We start from the raw sequence: 19,923 nt of genomic DNA on the forward strand, positions 1-19,923 counted from the left end.
AACCAGAGACTAGTTTTTGCCAGACGATAGCCGAGGGGCTCCGAAAGTATTACTAAATTAATTCACAAAAATCAACACTTGGGCTTGTGTGTTTGTAACTTTACAAACTCTGCTTTGGTCAATCTGTTAACAAAATAAAGACAAACTACATCTTTTTCAAACAGCTGATTTCAGCAGGAACATGCAGAGCTATAGATGTGCGACAGGTAAAACCTGGATAAATGAGTGGAGACGCACAATAAATGCAGATAGTGCCACACAGTTCCACTGCGTGGAACAATTTGACAAGTAACATCCCATAATGCTCCGTAGCATATGAAAAATCCTGAACAAGCCCAGTTGATTCTGATTCTGGTTTAATGTCATGGTGTCATCCTATGGTGAGAACATTTCTATCCTGATGGGAGTGGTCTCTCCCAGGAAAACAATGCCCCTCATGCACAGGGTGCCTGAGTTCACTGGGGGTTTGATGAGTATGAAAATACAGTCACCCAGTTGATACCTATGGGAGATTATGAACTGATGTTGTTAGACAGTGCTCTCCTGCACCATCATCAAACAACACATTGATAATATGTTATTTATAATATTGGATGTGGTATTTTGAGATGAACATTTAGATTGTATATTGTATATGCTGCTGTTATAGGCATATTCTGATTGCACTTTTAGATTGTATATCTTATAAGAGGCACTCTCTTTCTCCACATTTTATATTGTTAGTAGGCCTATTGTTTAAGATATTGTGTGTGGGTGGGTGTATGTGATTGTGTGTGCATGTATGGTGTGTGTTTTCACTGGCTTAACTGGTTTTTCATTTAATTTGTCCCCAAAGTATACTTTTGGCACATTGTAGGACACGACTACACTGCTGAGCTGTCTGCAGGAAAATGCCTCCTTACGCATCACATCCTTTGTGCAAATACAAACTCAGAGGCGCATTGGACCTGTAAACACCTACAGAGTGACAGCTGATCCAGCTGTGAACCAACTGTGCAATTGTCATCAGAGGCTGACATGACTGCAGATTGCACTTAAGTGGGTGGAAAGATGACATGCTGTCTTAGTTCCTCTCTCCTCACATCAGCCTGTACTCAAAGTCACAAGAGGGCAGCACCATTAATAAGCAGGACCATGTAAGGCATGATATTTTAGCACCAACAGTCGACTTCTTTCACATGTAGCAGGTGGAGTGGTGTGCACCGACTGATAGAGTCCAACATTCACACTCTTCTAGCTCTGATTGTGTTCTCTGTCTGTTTTTATATAGTGCTTTTCTAATTTTGATAACCAGTCAGAAAACTGAACACTTGACAGTACAATTTTTTGCCATTCACACACACATTCAAACAGTGCATCTATGAGCAGCTCTTTCTCTACCACACATCACTCACACAATGCCGTCAGGGGTAATTTGCGGGGTTCAGTATCTTGCCCAAGGACACTTCAGCACACAGAGCAGGGGAGACTGGGTTCAACCCCCAACATTCTGGGTAGTGGGTGACCCGCTCTACCTCCTGTGTTCAGACATTTAACTTTTATAGAAATCAATTTAATTACTGGGTGAGATAAAATAGAAAAATAATCAAATATCATATTTAATAAATATAAATATATATTATAAACAATTCAATGTTGACTCATGGCCTCGGTATTTCTAAAACTATGCCTACAGCTGCTCTCAATACTGAGCAACATCTCTCATCACGTCAGCGTCTCTGTTACTCTGAACAATCCACTTAACACTGTGTCAATAGCACTTTTACTGAACCATTTCTAATATATAAAGTCTATAAATGGTGACAATAAGGTCACCGCTGAGTCCCTACTTTAGAGTATAGGGAAACAGAGAAAGCCTCTGTCTAATCCTGTACTGTGCCTCTGTTAAAACACAGAACAGAATTGCGGTTTAATCCCCAGCGTTGTGTGGAAGCCGCTTCACACGTTCCACACCTTTAAACGTACCTGCTGACTGGATACTCACAGACTCAGAGTTCTTTTATCAGGTCCATTTATTAGATGTTCTGGAGAATTGTGTCCCATCACATGATCTTCAACAGCAAATGAAATTTCCTTGAATCGACGCTGCCTGAGTTTCCATTTTCTCTCTGTGTATTAAGCTTTTAAGCCAATGGCAGGAAGTACCTGCTGATGAAGACCGTGCGACGTCAGCGAAAGACCAGATAAGCTACAAAAAGGATTTTGTGGTTTCAATTAGCTAGAATCGAGAATTTTAATAATCTGTATGTTGTTCTTCTTATATATGATAAGCATAAGCACAGAAGCAGTCTGTTACGCAAACTGATATCATGGCATATATCTATATACAAGTCTGACACATTTAACTGACTCCTCTATCCACTGAGGGCTAATATTTATTATTTATTAATTATTATGGCTACTGTGAAGTGCTGTCAGTGCACAATGCTACAGTGTGAGTGTTGGGTGACGAGTTAACAGTGTATGAGCCTGTCGTCCTCCATTACTGTTTGTCTGTCTCTTTGTGTGTGTGTGTGTCTGTCTGTGTTAGTGTGTGTGTGTGTCCAGCAGACAGACAGGGTGGTGATAGGTTGTGTGTGTAGAGTGTTTAGAGTCATAAACACATGGATCAGCATCGCAGATCAGCAAAAGGAAATCAACACATGGCAATGTGTTAACACAGTCAAAAGGAAATGGCGTATATCCGCCATTGCTCCCATTGCTTCTTCTTCCACCGAGCACCCTCGCGCGCGCACACACACGCACTCGCGCTCGCGCACACACACACACACACATGGACACAAGCAACTAATGACGTCGGACTCATGCTGCGTAAACACCGACAGCTTCTCGTGGACGTGTCGTGAAGCAGCGCACGATTCCACCGCAGTGAAAGTTGTGTTCATTGGGTTTTCTAAGGGAAGTGCCCCGTCAACGCACTAGTTTGGGATTTGACAAGCAACACATATTCATCCGCTTCTACATGAGTGTCAAGAGCACGGCAGTACCCGGATGGAGTGTCATGGCCGCCGTCGCTGTGGTTCCACAGAGAGGAGAGAAGGAAGGCAAATGTTTCTGATGTGTGTGTGGGGTTTTTTTTTTTTTCAAGCTCAGCCTTGTTTCCGTGATGTCGGATGTTGACGGGACGCCGCCTCAACTTGCACCGAGTTCATAGTAAGGAACAAGAGAATTTCCGTAACTTTGAATATCTTGGCGTGGGTGGGGGCTTGATTTGTTGTGTAAAATAACTGCTTATTGAACTCCTCGGACCGTGACACTGTGCCGGAGTGGCTGGCACGTCCCCGCGCGCCGGGCTCGAACTCTGCCACAGTGCCGCGGGTCCGCACGGGGCTCTGTCCGGCTGCCCTGTGGCTGAGAGAGGGAGAGAGAGTCCACACAGCCTGCAATTCTCCCCACTGGTGCAGCCTCCCCTCGCCTCCACCAAACTTCACAGTGGAGCGAGTCACTCTCAAAAGTGGAGCTTTCGTGAAATGAAGATGGTGAATTGTTTACAGGTAGAGGGGGGTCCACGTTGCTGCTGCAGCGCTGTGCCACAGACACGGGCACAGCGCTGAGTGCTGAGTGGCTGCAGTTTGGAGACCATGCAACTTTTCCTCCCTCACCCCGAGCCTCGCTTCCACGCGCCCCGTGTAGATGTAGTGGGCCTGGAGCGAGCTACCTGTTTACAGCCCAGGTGATCACTGAGTCCCGCTCACTTTTATCATCAACCCCCCCCACACCCACTTTGCTGTGTCCACTTTCAGTAGAAGCAATGGAAGCTCAGCAGGGCTCATCTTGTGTGTTGTTGAATTTGATCTGTGTGCCATCATTCCCAGGCCTGTCCTCCAGGTATGCTATGGACACAGGTTATGTAAGTGAGCAGAGTGTGAGCAGCAGTGCAATGTTTTTTGGGACTGAAGGAGTTGATGCAGAGAAGTCATAAAAGGATGGCAGCCATTTTTTCCCCCCTCTAACATGGCTTCCTTCAGCTCCACAGGGCTGACAGCTGACTGAGACCTATGGAGTTGTAGGGTGATGCAGGTCTGCTGAGCTCCCATTAATATTTCAAAAGTGTAAAGTTGAATAGAGGCGGTTGACGGCAGCAGTCAACCTTCAGCCCGTTCAAGGAGTGGGACCCTGTTGCATGTCGCTTATGTAATTAGGCCTGTTTGCCTCAAAGTGTGGCTCACAGGAAATACCATCCTTCACTCGCAAGCGCTTCCCCGTGTGATCGTCAGATATGGCAATGCCCCCTCCATCACTCTCACCGCTAAAAGGAATTTATGCTAACTCATTGATGAAGGTGTAAACTTTTGTGGCTGGGTTATACAACAACACAACTGCACCACAGATAGTGTCTTTTATTTGCCAGTTAACCAGTCTGCTGCACAAATGTTCTTTGTGCGTGCTTTTAAAATGTCGGACAATTTTGAAAAACTCAAGCAAAACATTCGTCAGTAGCTCCAGAGGGAGCAGTGTGATAAAGTGTTAAAATAAATTGTGAAAAACAATAGGCAGTGTGTAATAAGTGCTCTTGTGAACACCTGTGTACAGATTCCAAGTAAAAAACAGTAAGATTCAATGCTGACAAGTTCTCACAGTTTGTGAGGCTAACTTTAAAAGTCTGAAGTTTGACCTTGTCTTTACACCAGAATTTGATTGGACAGTGAAAATCCAATCACAGAGCAGAGTCCATTCAGAGGACAGGTCATAGATTGTGTATGTAGAGTAATTTGAGACATAGGAATAGATCGGCTGTGGAGATCAACAAAGGGAAATCAATTGAAAATGGCGCATATCCTGCCATTGCTCCTATTGCTGCTTCTTCCACCGAGCGAGCGCACACACCCATACGCACACACACACACACACCCCAACTTTATTTTGTCTTAATGAACAGAGAGCTATGTGTGTTTTTGCATATAGAGCTGATAAGTGAAGTGGTGTGAATAGACAAAACTAGAGCTGTCCACTTGAAATCAGATCTTTCAGGATGGACGTTAATACCAAGTCTGAAAAGGGCCATACAGAATCTAAAAGAGTTAACATTTCGATGATCACATATTGTCTGCTGCTGAATGCTGAAAACACTAGTTAGATGACTGTACCATATAAAAGGTGGAACAATAGCATTTGTTACCAGCTCGTGTGTTGAGGAGCAGCAGTAGGAAATTTTGGGTTTGTATTTGCTTTGTTCGGGACTGTCTCATCCACTGCATGGGAGACAGTCCTGGGTTGTTCCCGTAGAAAAGCTCAGGGAAGTGGTTGCAGTGCCCTTTAACAGAGGTAAGGAAGTTAATCAAATGTGCATTCAACAAAGAACCAGTTAGCCGGGTCCACCCATACAAAACTAACCAAGCTTGACCGGAACCCGACAGGCATTCAGGTTTTTCTGTCCGAACCAAACTTGAACCTGATGCAGTTAATAGCTGTGCTAAGTGTGTGTTACTCTGTCCCTGACACGCATGGTTATTGTTTGATTTACCCTATTACAGACATGAGGAGTGTTCACATTAAGGGGTTATAGTCGGTTCGGTCGGCAAGCCTCTCTAATTGCATCTTTGAAGTGTTCACACAGCGATTGGTGCTGATTTAACGCCGATTAGGGGCTTTTGTTTGCAAATTCCAAAATTTGTCTGCGATTGGCATATTGTGCTGAAAGTCATGTACTATGAACTAAGCTTTGGTCTTCATCACTGAAGTTGACAAAATGCACAAAAAACACTTTGTGCCTAAGTTTTTTTTTCCATTGTGGAATGGTCTGATGAGTTCTCCTTATGGCCATAGACTGGTTTCTGAGTGATGCAATCACTCATAAGCATACACTGAGGGGTAGAAATCATCCCAAAACTAATTAATGACTCATGGTTAATGACTAACTAATGAAATCAACAAGAAAAGTTGCATTTGTGACTACAACTGCATCAACCTAAAAAGTAATGGATGGAACCTGCCTGTTAGGAGTGGCTGTTAGCTCAAACTCATTGGTAACAGCTCTGGAGCTGAAGTCTGTGGAAGGTTTCACGCTGAAACCTCAGGAACAAATAGTAGGTCAGACAGCCTCACTGTTACTGTGCCTTTGAGGCTGATTAATGAATATTCTATGTTTCACATGTGTTAGAGTTTCAGGTTATGAATGCTCATACATACATGCTAATGTTAAGACTAATGGGCCTCATTCACCGACCGTTCTTAAAACCCACTAACGCAGTTTTTATGAAGAGTCTAACATTCACTTATGTTTTCTTGCCTGGGATTTGTTCTTATGTAAGAACAGAATCTACACACACTGAAGAGCAAATTTACACACAGTTGACAACTGAAATGCTTGTGAAAAATAATCAGTTAGTGTTTTTTTACTTTTAATTCTAAAGTTCTATAATAAGATTTACATTTTTAATCTGAATGACAATTTTCAGTGCACATTATAATTTTCTTAAATGCATGGAAATGTTGAAGAGATCACATACACAGAATATTTGGTCTATACTGCAGAAGATAACACTTTTTAAACACATGAACATGTTGAAGAGATTGTTGGTCACAAAAATAGTCACCAATCTTAAGGTTTCACACACTAGTGTTAACATATTAAATGTGTCACATGTTCCATAGTTTTACTGCTACATCCTTTAGTAAAAATGTTCTGTCCAAGTGTAGCCTGTTAATTCTGAAAATCGAGTTTCTTTCTGTTCTGACACGAGAGATGGATCAGGAGATTCAAACGCACCACACCCAGATCTGAGGGTGCAGTGTGCGCACTGCGCACCGAGCGGGACCTGAACCCGAATATGATTCAAAACATTTTGTCTGAACCTGGCCCGGCATGTCTGGTCCCGGTGGGTCCCGTCAGGCTCAGGTCGAGTATCCACAGATGCTCAGCTGAGCGTTCACCTGCAGTGCTGTGTTTCCACCTCATAACTCTGTGCACCTTCCTTTTCTTTTCCCCTCCTTCCCTCTCTTCTGTGTTTGACAATATTTAGTTTGACTTCAAATCTGAGATTAAACAATTTTTTTACATCTATAATGCGATTTTCTCCCGATTAAACTTTCACTGAATGTATATCTGCATTCCATGCATTTCTTTTTTTGGTATTGTATGTCTACTGCTGACTATACAAATTATAACAACCTTGTTTTTGACGGGTTGAGTCTGGTACTGCCCAGTCTTTAGATCTTTGCTCAATCTTTCCTGGCTTCTTTAATGGTCTTTTCAGTTTCTGTGATTTCTCTGTGTGTACTCTGCACTGCAGTCTCATGCCCTTTTATGGGCCTTAGCAGGGCGTTTACCTATGCTAATTGGGAAAAACTGGAACGTGCTCTCAACTTACGCAGACATGGCATTCATCAATATAAGAAGACAGATGCAAACAATTCTGCAGTTTCAGAACGTGTCATGAATCTGACGTCGATTTTTCTTAGAAAATTCCTAAGAAGATATTGGTGAATGAGGCCCTATAACCACAGTCGCCAAGCAGTTCTCTTAGCAGGCAAACTACATGACAATGTTAATTCGTCCATGCTAAATGCTTTAAGTTGAAACTGTGATGTCGGTTGATATTGTTGAACACACACAGGTCATGTCTTTCTGTCTGTGGAGCTGACTTTGTGAATGTAGCCTTATCGAGTCTACTAGCTGCTGTCTCTCACTGGAAAATGTATCATGCTAGTTGCCACAGTCGTCTATTAAATAGTTGCGTAAGGTTTGAAAAATGTTATACAATGCAAGAATAGGTCACATACAAATGAACTTCCAAACAGGTTTCCAACAGGGTCTGCTTTATTTCTAAATGGTGAAAACGATGTGGCATGCTGCCCAGCAGAGTTCTCTGGATTCTGTTGAAGGGTTCTCATGTTCGTAGCGTTGAACAATAACATTACATTTTAAGAGAATAATCATTTGTCAGTGTTGATCACTTGAGGTTTAATCACCAAACAAATTGTGACAAATTGTGTTTTTTTTTTTTGAACACTTTTTCTTCAACAAGATGTTCTCCACACATTTGTGTTTCCATGCTTGATTCATTAGCAGTCAGTAATAAATGAACGGAAAGTTTAATTGTATGGCTGTATAACTGAAAGTTGTCATTTCTCTGCCTCTGTTTTACAGGGACAGTGGCCATACTACAAGCTCCTGCTCTTCAAAGAGGACATGTATTGATGTTTTCCTGAACGAGTACAGGTAACAATATCTTCTTCTTAAATGTATTCTTACCATTTATTCTTACCTCAGCAATGAAGCTATAACTACTGATAGGAGTGTAGATCATGTTTAATATGTTGTAACTTAACTGTTTGGGTTGTGTTTTGGGACTTATTTTACTGGCTCTCAATCTTTACAATTATGAAATGATCACTGTGATTGTTGCATCTAGTTTTATTGTAGTCTTTCTCCTTTTTAAGATTTAGTTTCTCCTTTTGTCAGAAAAAATATATTTTCACATTAATTATACCAAGGTGAAAGTTGTGTTGGTTTGAGTCCTGGGCTTCTTTCACCACCATGAGTGAAGTGGAAGTGATTGAAATTTTATTTGTGGTTGTTGCATCATGGAAAATAACCATGCATTTTTCATTTAGATTTTTTTTAAGGTAAAGTTGTCCCTGCGATGATGGTATGTTCTGTTAATTATTCAGATGAACAGGGGCAGTATTTCTGAAAAGACTTGTTGATTTTAAATGATGTTACTGGAGCAGCTCTGATTAGCATGTCTTGTATTGAGCTTATTAGCTGAGATGATTGAATTAAAATTCAAGTTGTCTCTTTCAACCCTCTGTCATCAGATTGAGAGAAGGCGTCTCACTTATGGAGTTCACTCAGACTTGTAAAGTGTCAATAGACTGAAGCGTCTCCCCCCCACAAACTGTCTTTGACCAGCCACAGAGAGCACTTCAACCAACAAACGACTTCAATTTATCTGTGTCATCCACTTACTCCTGGGTTTGACATTAACTAATGAAGGCTGGTGTGACTTCATGCTGGTGAATTGGTCATTTGTACCTTTAAACAAATCAGATAGTTACGTGCCTTATAAAGTGGCCTGTTTGTACATGTTCATCACATAGTCGTGAGCAGGGGTCTAATCAAAGAGTACAGAGCAGCAGCTAAGCTATTGGCTCAATCAGGTCAGAGGTGAAGGTGACAGACACCAATAATCTCCTATGTAACGTCATGGGAAGCTTCACAGCCACTCTTTCAGTATGAGACAGAAAATGCTCAAACAAGGTAAATGCAGAAGTTGTCTGACTTTTTCTTTCCATTTATATCTGAACACAGTGAATGTACATACATGGTCAGTATTCTGTGTATTCTGACTAGGGGAATTTGATTCCTCCAACCATTCTAATGGAGCATGGCAGGAAACACGCTGAGCAAAATGTGTCATTGAAGACACTTGTAAGCATAGTGATTCTGTTTTGACTACATGTCCCGCAGCCAGCCCTTATCTTTATTTAGACTTTCTTTGAGTAGCAAAGCTAACATCATTTCCTCTACGTGTGAGGGTCATTAGGGGGAGTTGAGTGGGATTATTTGACTTTTTTCAAGACAAATTTATTTCTGATGACATTAACACCACCTGAACAATGATTAACAACACAATAAGGAAATTGCATTTGGTTTAACATTGAATGTGACTTCAGCTCTGACTGGTGCACTCATGTAGTGACCCTTCTCCTGTATTCATTATACAGTTGCCTGTTTGTTTAGGCCACACATAATTAATACTGTAGTCCATTGCTCTCTTTTGTCATAATAATAATAGCAATAATTACAAGAATATTTTAGAAACAATTTTGAACATGACAGCATAGATACAGTACTACAGTACTGAGTCATTACAAGGATTAATATATGTAAGAGCATGATAGGAATATGTATTTTATTTTTATAAAATTATATAAACTCATACAAGACAGAATAATAAGAAAACAATTACTATCAGATTTCTAAAAAACTATCTAATTAAACATAATGGATAAACTTATTTAAACATCAGAATTAATTGAAAACATAGTTAAACTGTTGTGAACCTGCTGAAAAGAGACACTTTTAATGGAATGTAGCTTCATCTTTCTCAAAAACTTGTTAAATGATGTATATACACTAATTATCATATTGATGATGCTGTCATATTTGGAATATGCCAAGTGTTAGCTGGATTCACTCTTATCTGTTTGCTCTTTACTAATTTGGATCACCGTTGGTTGCATGTTTCTCTACCAAAGGTTGTCGTGCACCATTGCATAGTTTATAATTAAGTGGATATATAATACATTGTGTTATTTTTATCTTCTACAGCAGTTTTAAATAGATAACAAATTAAGTGTTCTGTGTTTATTAAAAACTTATTTGATTTCTTCTCTTACAGATATCTGCAAATTTACAACTATGGAAGAAGACTTCATAATACCTCATGATCCTGCCAAAAACTGCAGCATATCAGTAATAGTGGAAGAAAAAGACAAGGTAAAAGACTTGTATAAGCATTTCAGAGAAGTGACAGATGGGTCACACTTAAATAATGCAGAAGAATCTTCCATCAAGGAGCATGGAAGTTCCACCAAGAAAGATAAACCAGCACTCAATAAAGGCCATTGTAAAATTCAGCAAGGGGCTGTTTTCTCTGGAAAGATTCTGAGTTTTGGATGCTGCGTGTGTAAAGACGATTCCACATACAGCCCCAATGATCTCCTCAAACATTTCCGAGCGGCCCATGAAGGAACCCTTCCGACATACCCTTGTGATCTGTGTGGCTTTGTCACAAACGAGTTTCCTGCTCTCCAACGCCATCGGATTGAGCACAAAAATACCCTCGTTACATGCGAGCTCTGCAACGATGATGTTCAATACTCTCTGCTTTTGCTCACCAGACACTACATCATGTGTCACAGTCTAAATGGACAGTTTAACTGTGACTGGTGTGAGTTTACTACTGTGGATGCAGGGACATTCGTGCAACACATCCATCATCATAATGAGAGTCATTGGAAGTGTTTAAAATGCAGACACATCAGCTTGAACGAAGAAGGTCACCAGAGGCACATGAAAGCTCACTCGGATACATTTCCCTTCACTTGTCAGATCTGTGGATATGGTGCAACACGAAGCGAATACCTGAAAAAACACACTTCAGCTGTTCACAAACAGGAGGCTGAGAAAAGGAAGGCTTGGAAGTCCATAGAAGACAGCAGCAATCCAGCAAATGCAACTGCAACCTTAAAACTGTTGCTGAAAAAGAATTCTGAAGCACAGGAGGGTCAGAGGATATCAAAAGTAAACTGTTTTTCTGGGAGTTTTTCCTTCCAAAATGGCATTTCATTTGAGGATGCCCACCACTTTGTGGATGGCACTATTGCAAAAAAGGACACTAAAAACGGGAGCAGAGGTTCTCATAACACAGAACAGTCAACACCAGTAATGTTACCAGAATGTGACAACTCTGCCTGCTCTGATGCTGCCATTCACACGAATCCTAATGCGCTGACTGTTCTGATGGTTAAGAACAAAATTTCTCTTCCTCCCAATTGTACAACCAAAGTGATGGGATTCAAAATGGTTGATGGCAAAAAACATTTGGTCCTTAAAGTGATCCCAACAGCCAAACAAGACTCAACCATTCAGAACAATTCCTCAATTGAAGATGTGGGATTCTTGGAACAAAATTCTGTGTTGGATGAAAGGAAAGACTCTGTTGAGAATGGGGAAAGCTTTCATAGCAAGAGCTCTACGTCACATTGTTTTACAGCTTCACCAAGAATTGAATCTTGCATACAGATGGATCAAGATGATATTATGGCAGTAAAAGTGAAGATTGAGGAGGAAGAAACCTCTGTTTGCCACCTTGATTCCACCCCACACAGAGATTATGTTGAGACAGAAGCTACTCCTTTACAAAAAATGTCTTCGGCTTGTGCTGATATCTTCTATTCCATAACAAATGATCATGTGAGCGACCAAAATCACCCAAGTCAAACATGCTCAGAGAGAAATACATTTGATAGTAACTCAATCTCTGTAACAGTTAATTCTGATGCAACTGGCCGTAGCAGTTCTAAAATAAGTAAAACTTTAACAGCATGTGCTAGTAACAACACTGTTTTATCTTCACCTTCAAAAGTTGCTCAGGAAAAACTGCTTTCCAAATCTGTCTCCAAAAAAACTACTAGAAACCTTGGTGCTGCAAATGAGTTATCACTGACTGACAGAGTGGCAGATAAACCTATTAAGGAACACAAAGTAAACTCTTCTTTTCACAATATAGAAAATGATGAACAATCTTGTCTAAGTACTCCAGACATGACTAATAGTGCTGGACCTGAGAGTAAACATAAAAATGGACGGCGAAATTTAAGAAAGCTTTCATCAAATCCAGTGCCTGCATCAGAGTCATCCCCACACACTCCAGGTAGCAGAGAAAGTGCTCTGGGCACTGAAAACTGCACTCAAAATTCACCGAACCAGGAAGTGTTTACCTTTCATAATTATTCCAAGGAAACATTCTGTACTTCACCTAACACTTCCCAAAGCTTTGACAATATGTCTGAATACCCATCTGACAAAGAAGGTTTTTGTGAATCCTCACAGTTCAGCCTGACATTGGCAGAGTCTCCAGAGCCATTCAGGGAAAAGGGCAAAGGGTCAACAAATCGGGAGAGAATGAAGAATGTTTCAGGTAGTGATTTTGAGGTTGATGAGTGCATAACTAGTTTTGATGATCCTGCCACTGAAGATGAAAATCCAGAGTCAGTGTTCCAAGACTTTAATATCATCAAAATTGAAGAGGACAGCATTCCAATATCAAAAACGCAGTCAGAGTCAAAGAGTAATTCAACTTCCTTTGCCAGTTTTGTAGAAGAACATTCAGATGAAATCATTACCCAACAGCTTCACAAGGAAAGAGTAAAATGTTCAAATGCCAGCAATGATTCTTTGAAACAATCAAAAACAACTCTGCGATTTCTTCAATTGCCAGAGGGCAAGAAGCCATTACTCCTGAGGACTACTGAGAATCAATTTGCCATCCCAGGCTTCAAACTGATATCCAATTCTTCAAATCCTCAGATTAATGTCTCTTACTTGAAGCAAGGGGCAGAAAGATCAAGTAACCAAACTGGTGGAACTTTAACCCCAAACAGCTGGACAGTAGGTGTATCAACGCCAAAGGCAGGGGTGACTGAAAAAGGGACGGCTCTTCTCTCTGCTGTTCAACCAGGTGTTGGTACCACCTCAAGTCACTACCTTATCAACAGACCAGGTTTAAAAGGTCCTGTACTCCTTTCAAGCTCACCACATAATACACCCATGGACAAATCGGCAAAGACACCACCTACTTGCTACTTGGTACAAAGGTCTCTTCCATTTCTCCACACCCCCGGTAGTCCCGGCCTCAGACTGGCAAGTTCACAAGACCCACTGAACTCACGGCCAGTTCTGGCCATGCCCATGAGCTCTTCAGACAAACCCAGCACTCTGCAGCCTGGTCGACAAGCATTCTTGCTCCGGTACATTTCTCCTTCCAAATCAGGCCTACTTCTGAACAACCAAGACACAAAGACTGGGAGTCAGTGCAGCCATACCAGTGAGAGCCCAGGAAACAAACTCATATTCAAAATTGTCACCCCTACTGGTAGCCTCCTTACAAGTGGTGCTCCCACCTCAAGCAGTCAACCTTTGTTTTTGGCCACTAGACCTCAGACCCAGTGCTTTCTGCTGTCATCAAACAAAACTAAGGCAAATGCCTCCAATGGAGTCAAGAAATTGATGACCATCCAAAATACTGCACAGAAAGATGTCAGGGGATCTTGTATTTCACCCACTGAACTGAATGTAAAAGTGCAACCGTGTGAAGCAGAGAAGCCTATTCTAGCCCCAAGGCCAATTCGTCCTCCAAGCCAAAGGAAAAGGCGCATAAAACCATTGTTTGACGAACTTCCAGCAAGTGTGCATAAAGCAAGAAGACTCTCAAATAGAGTACTGACTGAGAAAGAGACTGCTGTCTTATGGAAGCCCGTAGCCAAAGAAGTTGAAAGGACACTGAGACTTGCCCCATTCAGTTCTCTACAGCAGGTCAAATGTCCTCGTCGGTACCAACCCGTTGTGGTGCTCAATCATCCTGATGCTGACATTCCCGAAGTGGCCAATATCATGAAGGTAGTTAACAGGTACAAAGGTGCTGTTACTAAGGTCTCTCTGTGTCAGAAAACAACCCAAGCACTCTCTGAGCTTGGTGCTCAAGGGAAGAACTACTCAACCAAAGGTGTGTCATCTCGTGGCGATGATCCAAGACCTCGGCCAGTTCGTAGTTCTGTCCGAGAACGATTCCTTCTGAAACTTAAGCTAAGGAAAAAAAGCAAAAAAAAATATGAGGTAGTGGAAAATTTATCAGGTTGTAGACAAGAGTCCATGGTGTTCGACTGCTGGTTTTGTGGTCGACTCTTCAACAGCCAAGAAGAGTGGATTGGCCATGGCCAGCGGCACCTCATGGAGGCAACTAGAGACTGGAATAAACTGTTCTAAACTTTTCCATTTCCTTCAAATGGCTCCATATTCTGTCCGTATGAGGTGGAACAAATTATATATGTTGTATATTTTTAATGACCTTCCATTATGTTTGTTCTGAACATGTCAATACATATTCTTAGGTGAATTATAGTTTATCTTTTCATATGTGCATATTCTGGTAATTTATGTACTGGTAGCATGATTGATATCATGCATGCACAGATCACATTGAACTGTGAAAATGGTACACTGTAATCAGGAGTTGTAGGAGCACTGGCTTAAAAAAGGGGATAATATCAGTAAAGGTTATATTAGTTGGATTAAATGACTCAGGTGATTTCATATTGATTTGATTTGCCATTTTTGCGCATAAATATCAAACAAGCATAGGCCTAGTTCAAGGGACTTTTGTATATGTTATTATCCTGCACATGAGGACAGGAAACTTTATTGTACAGCTTAACTGATGACAAGTTCAATTGTTTTGCGCTTTTGTTGTAAAAAATGTTCTGTCCAAAAAATTCCTTTTATGTACATTTTAATTAAGAGGATACCATTTTACACTATTATCAGGTGTAGTCTAGTTTTCTAATGAGGATTTTGTCAACCTGTAGCATGCGTTTGTCATAGGCAGAGCTGAGATTTTTCATAGTAATGTTTTTAGTCTGCCAAATGTGGCAAGCAGCAAAATACTGAATCTTTGACACAGGGATACTTTATTAATCACTGCAAGTACTTGACAAATGAAGATCGGCCCATAATACACCCTATGCAATTTCATTCAACTTAAGTTTTGTTGTGAGCAGCTCAGGCTTTTAGCTTGTGTTCATGTTGTGAGACACGCAATCACATTTAAATCTCAATTTAATGATAACATCTCAACAGTCCCGTAAATTTGCTTTAAGATGAGAAGAACATTTTGTGGGTTGTAATGTTCCTTCACAGTAGATTCAGATACAGGATGTAAACATCTAGAGAGACATGACATGACAATCTGTATCGGAAAATACAAAAATGTCAAAGTGAAGTGTTTTCATGGGACCTGAAAGTAAGATTTGGCATCTGTTAAAACTTTGGATACCACAGTTGACAAAATAGTTGCATTATTGAAATCATTGTTTATTGGAAAGGTACAAATTCTCTCCAAGTACCCCAAATATTAAGTGATCAGTGGTAACAAATTACTGTACATCCTTAAATTTAACAAGTTATTAAAGGCCAAATGATTATTCCCCTCCGGGAAGTATAATTATTCATAGGGAGTAGCTTAACAGTGATTTATTTAAAAAAACAACAGAAAAACATCTAAGTTAGAACAATTTATAGAAGTTAAAGAAAGGAAATGGTACAAGGACCAGTAGTGAAATAACATCACATAAGACAAACAGCAAGGCTTCTTCATAAATATAATGAAAGGTAATATGCTAAAATGGGGAGCATAGAATGCTTGGCCAACATTTAAGAAAATGCAGTATATATACACACACACGTTTTTTTTTCTTCTGTAAATTTGTGTTATAAACTGTCAGTCACACTAATATTGTAACATGGTTTGGTTGCCAACAGGGAGAATCAAACCAAAAGAAATGTTTGATCGGTTCAAATCTGCCCAGCTAAGAATGTCAAGTCCTGTGTAACTCCACCACCCGCTACAAAATAACGCTGTATGACCCACTTGGACCACTACAAAAGCTCTTTGGGAAATGGTAAAAACATATGTTTGACCCTTTAACCTGTGTTACTGCAGCTAGGGCTGATTAGAGAACGGATAGACGTCACTTTTATAATGAGAGGGGCTGGCTGGATCACCCCAACATCTCATACCATTTTAATGTACAGTAAGCACATAATGTGACAGCAGAAAACATGTACCCTGTACAGGAATAGCTAGGTGTGTGAAATGGACCCAAGATAAAAATGCAGAAAAGGTTTTTTTTTTACTGTTTTTAGTTCGATAAAGTTTCTTGGTAATGTAAAACATTCTGCGAGGTGATTCATATTTACCGATCTTTGGTTTTCCTGCTCTATAGACGTAATAGGAGTAGTAGGATCCTTGAAGGTGATCCACATATTTCACTTACCCCTTTTATTGCATTCATGTTGTACTGTAAATCTGCTCACTGTCTTCAAGCTCAGTATGCTGTACATACATTTATTTCAATTTTACACCTCATACTTTTACAGCAAAAGGACATGGACTTAGTTTTTTCTTCCTGGGTGTTTAATGATTGTTTTTCATGATTATCCAACTCTGTAAATGAATGTTTTATTCCGTTCAATATGCAAAGTCGAGTGAATAATGCAAGCCATGCAAATATTTTAATATTTTAAATGTTTTTTTTTAAAACAGTCAGCCTCCACTAGCTGGTGTCCTGACCTCAGCAGGACATTTCAAAGTTGATTCAAACAATGCATTAAATAAATTACTAATATCCATAGATTAAGCATCGATATTAGAGCTCCTTCATTTGTGAGTCGCTAGAAAAACTTTTTCTCAGTCCATCAGCTGTTTTCACAAGCTCTCCTTGAAGAGATTGTTCTATATTTTACTGAATACACTTGGTTTATTTAATTTGGTTTATGCCTCTGTACAGGCTCAAGTCGATGTCAGCCAAACTTGACGAGGCTCAGTCACTGCATCTGGCTGGTGTGTGTCAAGAAATGGTTCCAGTAGATAACTCCCCCCAAAACCGCAAATTGCCATCCCTAAATTCTTTATGACAAATAAATCACATGGAACATGGAGAGCTGTTAGCTTGAAGTGTCTTCGAGTGTATTTCTGGACATTGAAAGGCCAGCGGTTTCCCCTGCTAACCACGCCAACCATAAACTAACTCCAACTCTGTACTGTATTGAAATCCATACCCATCTTATATTTCTGTATGTTGCTCTAATAGAGAAACCAGTACGTGTGTTTGTCAGAACATTGACTGTTCTTTAATACACCAGGGTAGCTATCTCCTAAAAAAAAAAAAAAAACTCTCCTATGTTCTTAATGAAGCCCCATTTCAAAACCCATCATCTGTTTATCCCTTTAGATGACAGCCCAGCTCAATCAGAACCTTTGTAAAATCTACCCTTTACAATTGAAGTTAAATATGCCAGCTTGTAAAATGTCTGAAATCCCAAGTGTTATAGCTTTGGTTTAAGGACTTAAGTTATCTCCTATCCCCAAATAGTCACGTTGTGAATATTTTTCTTCAATAAATTGTGCTGTTTGGAATCATACTCTCAAGGGCTACATCTAAAAAATACTGCTCAAATATACTTGAAATGAAAAGATAAAAAAAGTAACTCAAGGTTACTTATACTTGCATCTTTGCAATTTGTATCTCCTTTGGTTTGTGATGAATGTGATTTGTATTTTCTAAAATGCAAGTGATTTCAACATTTTAATGCCAATACAGTGTCAAGATTGTGTTTTGATCTATAGAGCTGCTCACGGCTGACAAAAGTGAGCCTCACATCCAAACTCGGTGCAGTCATTTGACATGTGCACTGTTACTAAGCCTGCATAGCTTTTGATTTAGTGACTGCCTGATTTTGACCACAGCCAAATGGATGCAAACAGTTTGTTTCTGATGGGTTGTTTGTTTGAGACGGATCCACATGGCTTCACTACTACGTTACAAGCACCTTCGTCTGTTTTGCTTTTTCTTCACTGCTCTCAGAAGTATTGTGATAACTTGACACCGCTCATTGTGTGGGGATGTGCTACTAGATCATGTTATTTGGTCAGCTGTTCTGCTCTACTCGTCAACATACCATATTATAGGTTTCTCCCCTCAAATGCTGAACCCATGATGTACAGTAAACTGTTCCTGTCCAGCTGCCTGTTAAATCTTTTTAGAATCTTTCCTCATGCTATAAGTGCCTCAAATGTCCTTTCGCAGGTTGACAATGTGTACTGTGTTGTTTTGTTTATCTTAGTGGTTCACTCTCCTGAAATAAATGTACATACCTTACGGGTGGAGTGTGGTGTTTATTTTTATTTCTACATTTTTGGTATAAGTATTTATAAATATTCACAACTAGTAATATTCTAAGCTCAGTGGTGTTGAGAGAGAATGAGAGAAATGCTCAGTGGATCATGAGTTCCCCCAGCAGTCATGGTCTGTAGCAGCATTGACCTCACCTGATTCAGTTCTTGTTCTAAGCTCTATGGAAGAGGAAAGGTGTAATTCTAACCTTTACATGTCTGCCTCCTGAACCTAAGAGACTCTCGGAGTTGTGATAATATGGACTGATAACATCCATTTGTGATAATTTAGTTTGTTAATATTCCTGAGGACAGAGGTGAAATAATATAATTGGACTATGCTGACGTTGATGATGCTGAAAAGATCCACATGAGGGCAGCACAAGACTAAATTGCACATGAAGTTCTTCGTGTATTTCATTCAGCTAAATAGACCTGGTGCTGTATCTTATCTTTAATCTGGGTCTGAAAATCAGTAGTAATAATAGTGTAAATGCTGACTCAGTATTTAGATTTTTGCTATTTACTTTTCAAAACTGAGTATAACAGCTTTCTTTAGAGCAATGAGAACCAAACAGTAAGATTTAAGAACAACAATAAGGAACTGGGATTATCTGTTAAATCATATGCTGTTATGTTGTTAAAACTTAATTAACTTTCTAAAAACAACATACAGTGAGCAGACAGATTCACTGTGTGTTTATCTGACTTCAATTACAAACTTATTTCAGTGAAAGCAAAAACATTTAATGTCATCTTCAGATTTCTGATCATGTCTGACATTTTCTTCCCATTTTATGTATAAACTTTGAAGTACATTTTTTGTACATAAATACTTATGCATAACTGATTATACATAACTATCATAGTATGCTGCTTTAACTGTAAATATAAAAAACATCACCATCCTTCGTCGTTAACTAATACCAAATGCATTGTGTGGCGTTAGATGCCAGTCCATCTGACTGGAAAGCTACAATTAGACATCACAAAGATATTTTAGAAATGTTATTCCCTTAAAATTCAATATTTTGCTTTGTTTTGTTTTCCAAGATTATCTTTTAACTACGTGACCATAACCTTCAATCATTTTCTTTCAGTTTTATATGATATCCAATAATAGGGAATAATGATCTCATCAATAATCGCTTTGGATGGTCTCTAGCTCTTTTACTTGTGGCCATATCTTGGAAAATGTATTTTTATGACTACTTCGTTGAACTTGACCTTTGACTGATCACTTCCAAAAGAACCTCACCTGAGGATAACCTCCCATGTAATATTCCCACCCAGTTTGATGAAAATATGTGTTGTTTAGCCATTTTGTCCAAACACAGAAGGGTGAAAATATGAGCCTGTGCTGTAACACTGACACACAGGTTCAACACTACTCACAGAACTGGAACCTAACAAAGTGAAGAACATGTTGTCAGTGGTTAATAATTGTACATGCAATCCTAACTAT

At 39.8% G+C, this 19,923-nt stretch overlaps 1 protein-coding gene across 1 annotated transcript; it reads left to right on the top strand.

The window, feature by feature from the left end:
• The first annotated feature begins 2,632 nt into the window (after positions 1–2,632).
• On the top strand, positions 2,633–18,444 carry si:ch211-214e3.5 (zinc finger protein 518A). The gene is made up of 3 exons (XM_035146098.2): positions 2,633–3,153; positions 8,090–8,161; positions 10,347–18,444. The coding sequence occupies exon 3, from the start codon at positions 10,367–10,369 to the stop codon at positions 14,492–14,494; it is 4,128 nt and encodes a 1,375-aa protein (XP_035001989.2). The 5' UTR covers positions 2,633–3,153; positions 8,090–8,161; positions 10,347–10,366; the 3' UTR covers positions 14,495–18,444.
• Positions 18,445–19,923: the final 1,479 nt, after the last annotated feature.

Source organism: Hippoglossus stenolepis, chromosome 21 (genome assembly GCF_022539355.2).
Source record: "Hippoglossus stenolepis isolate QCI-W04-F060 chromosome 21, HSTE1.2, whole genome shotgun sequence".
Classification (NCBI taxonomy): Eukaryota; Metazoa; Chordata; class Actinopteri; order Pleuronectiformes; family Pleuronectidae; genus Hippoglossus; species Hippoglossus stenolepis.

Coding starts and splice junctions, on each gene's coding strand:
- si:ch211-214e3.5 (XM_035146098.2), top strand. CDS start 10,367: ATGGAAGAAGACTTCATAATACCTCATGATCCTGCCAAAAACTGCAGC.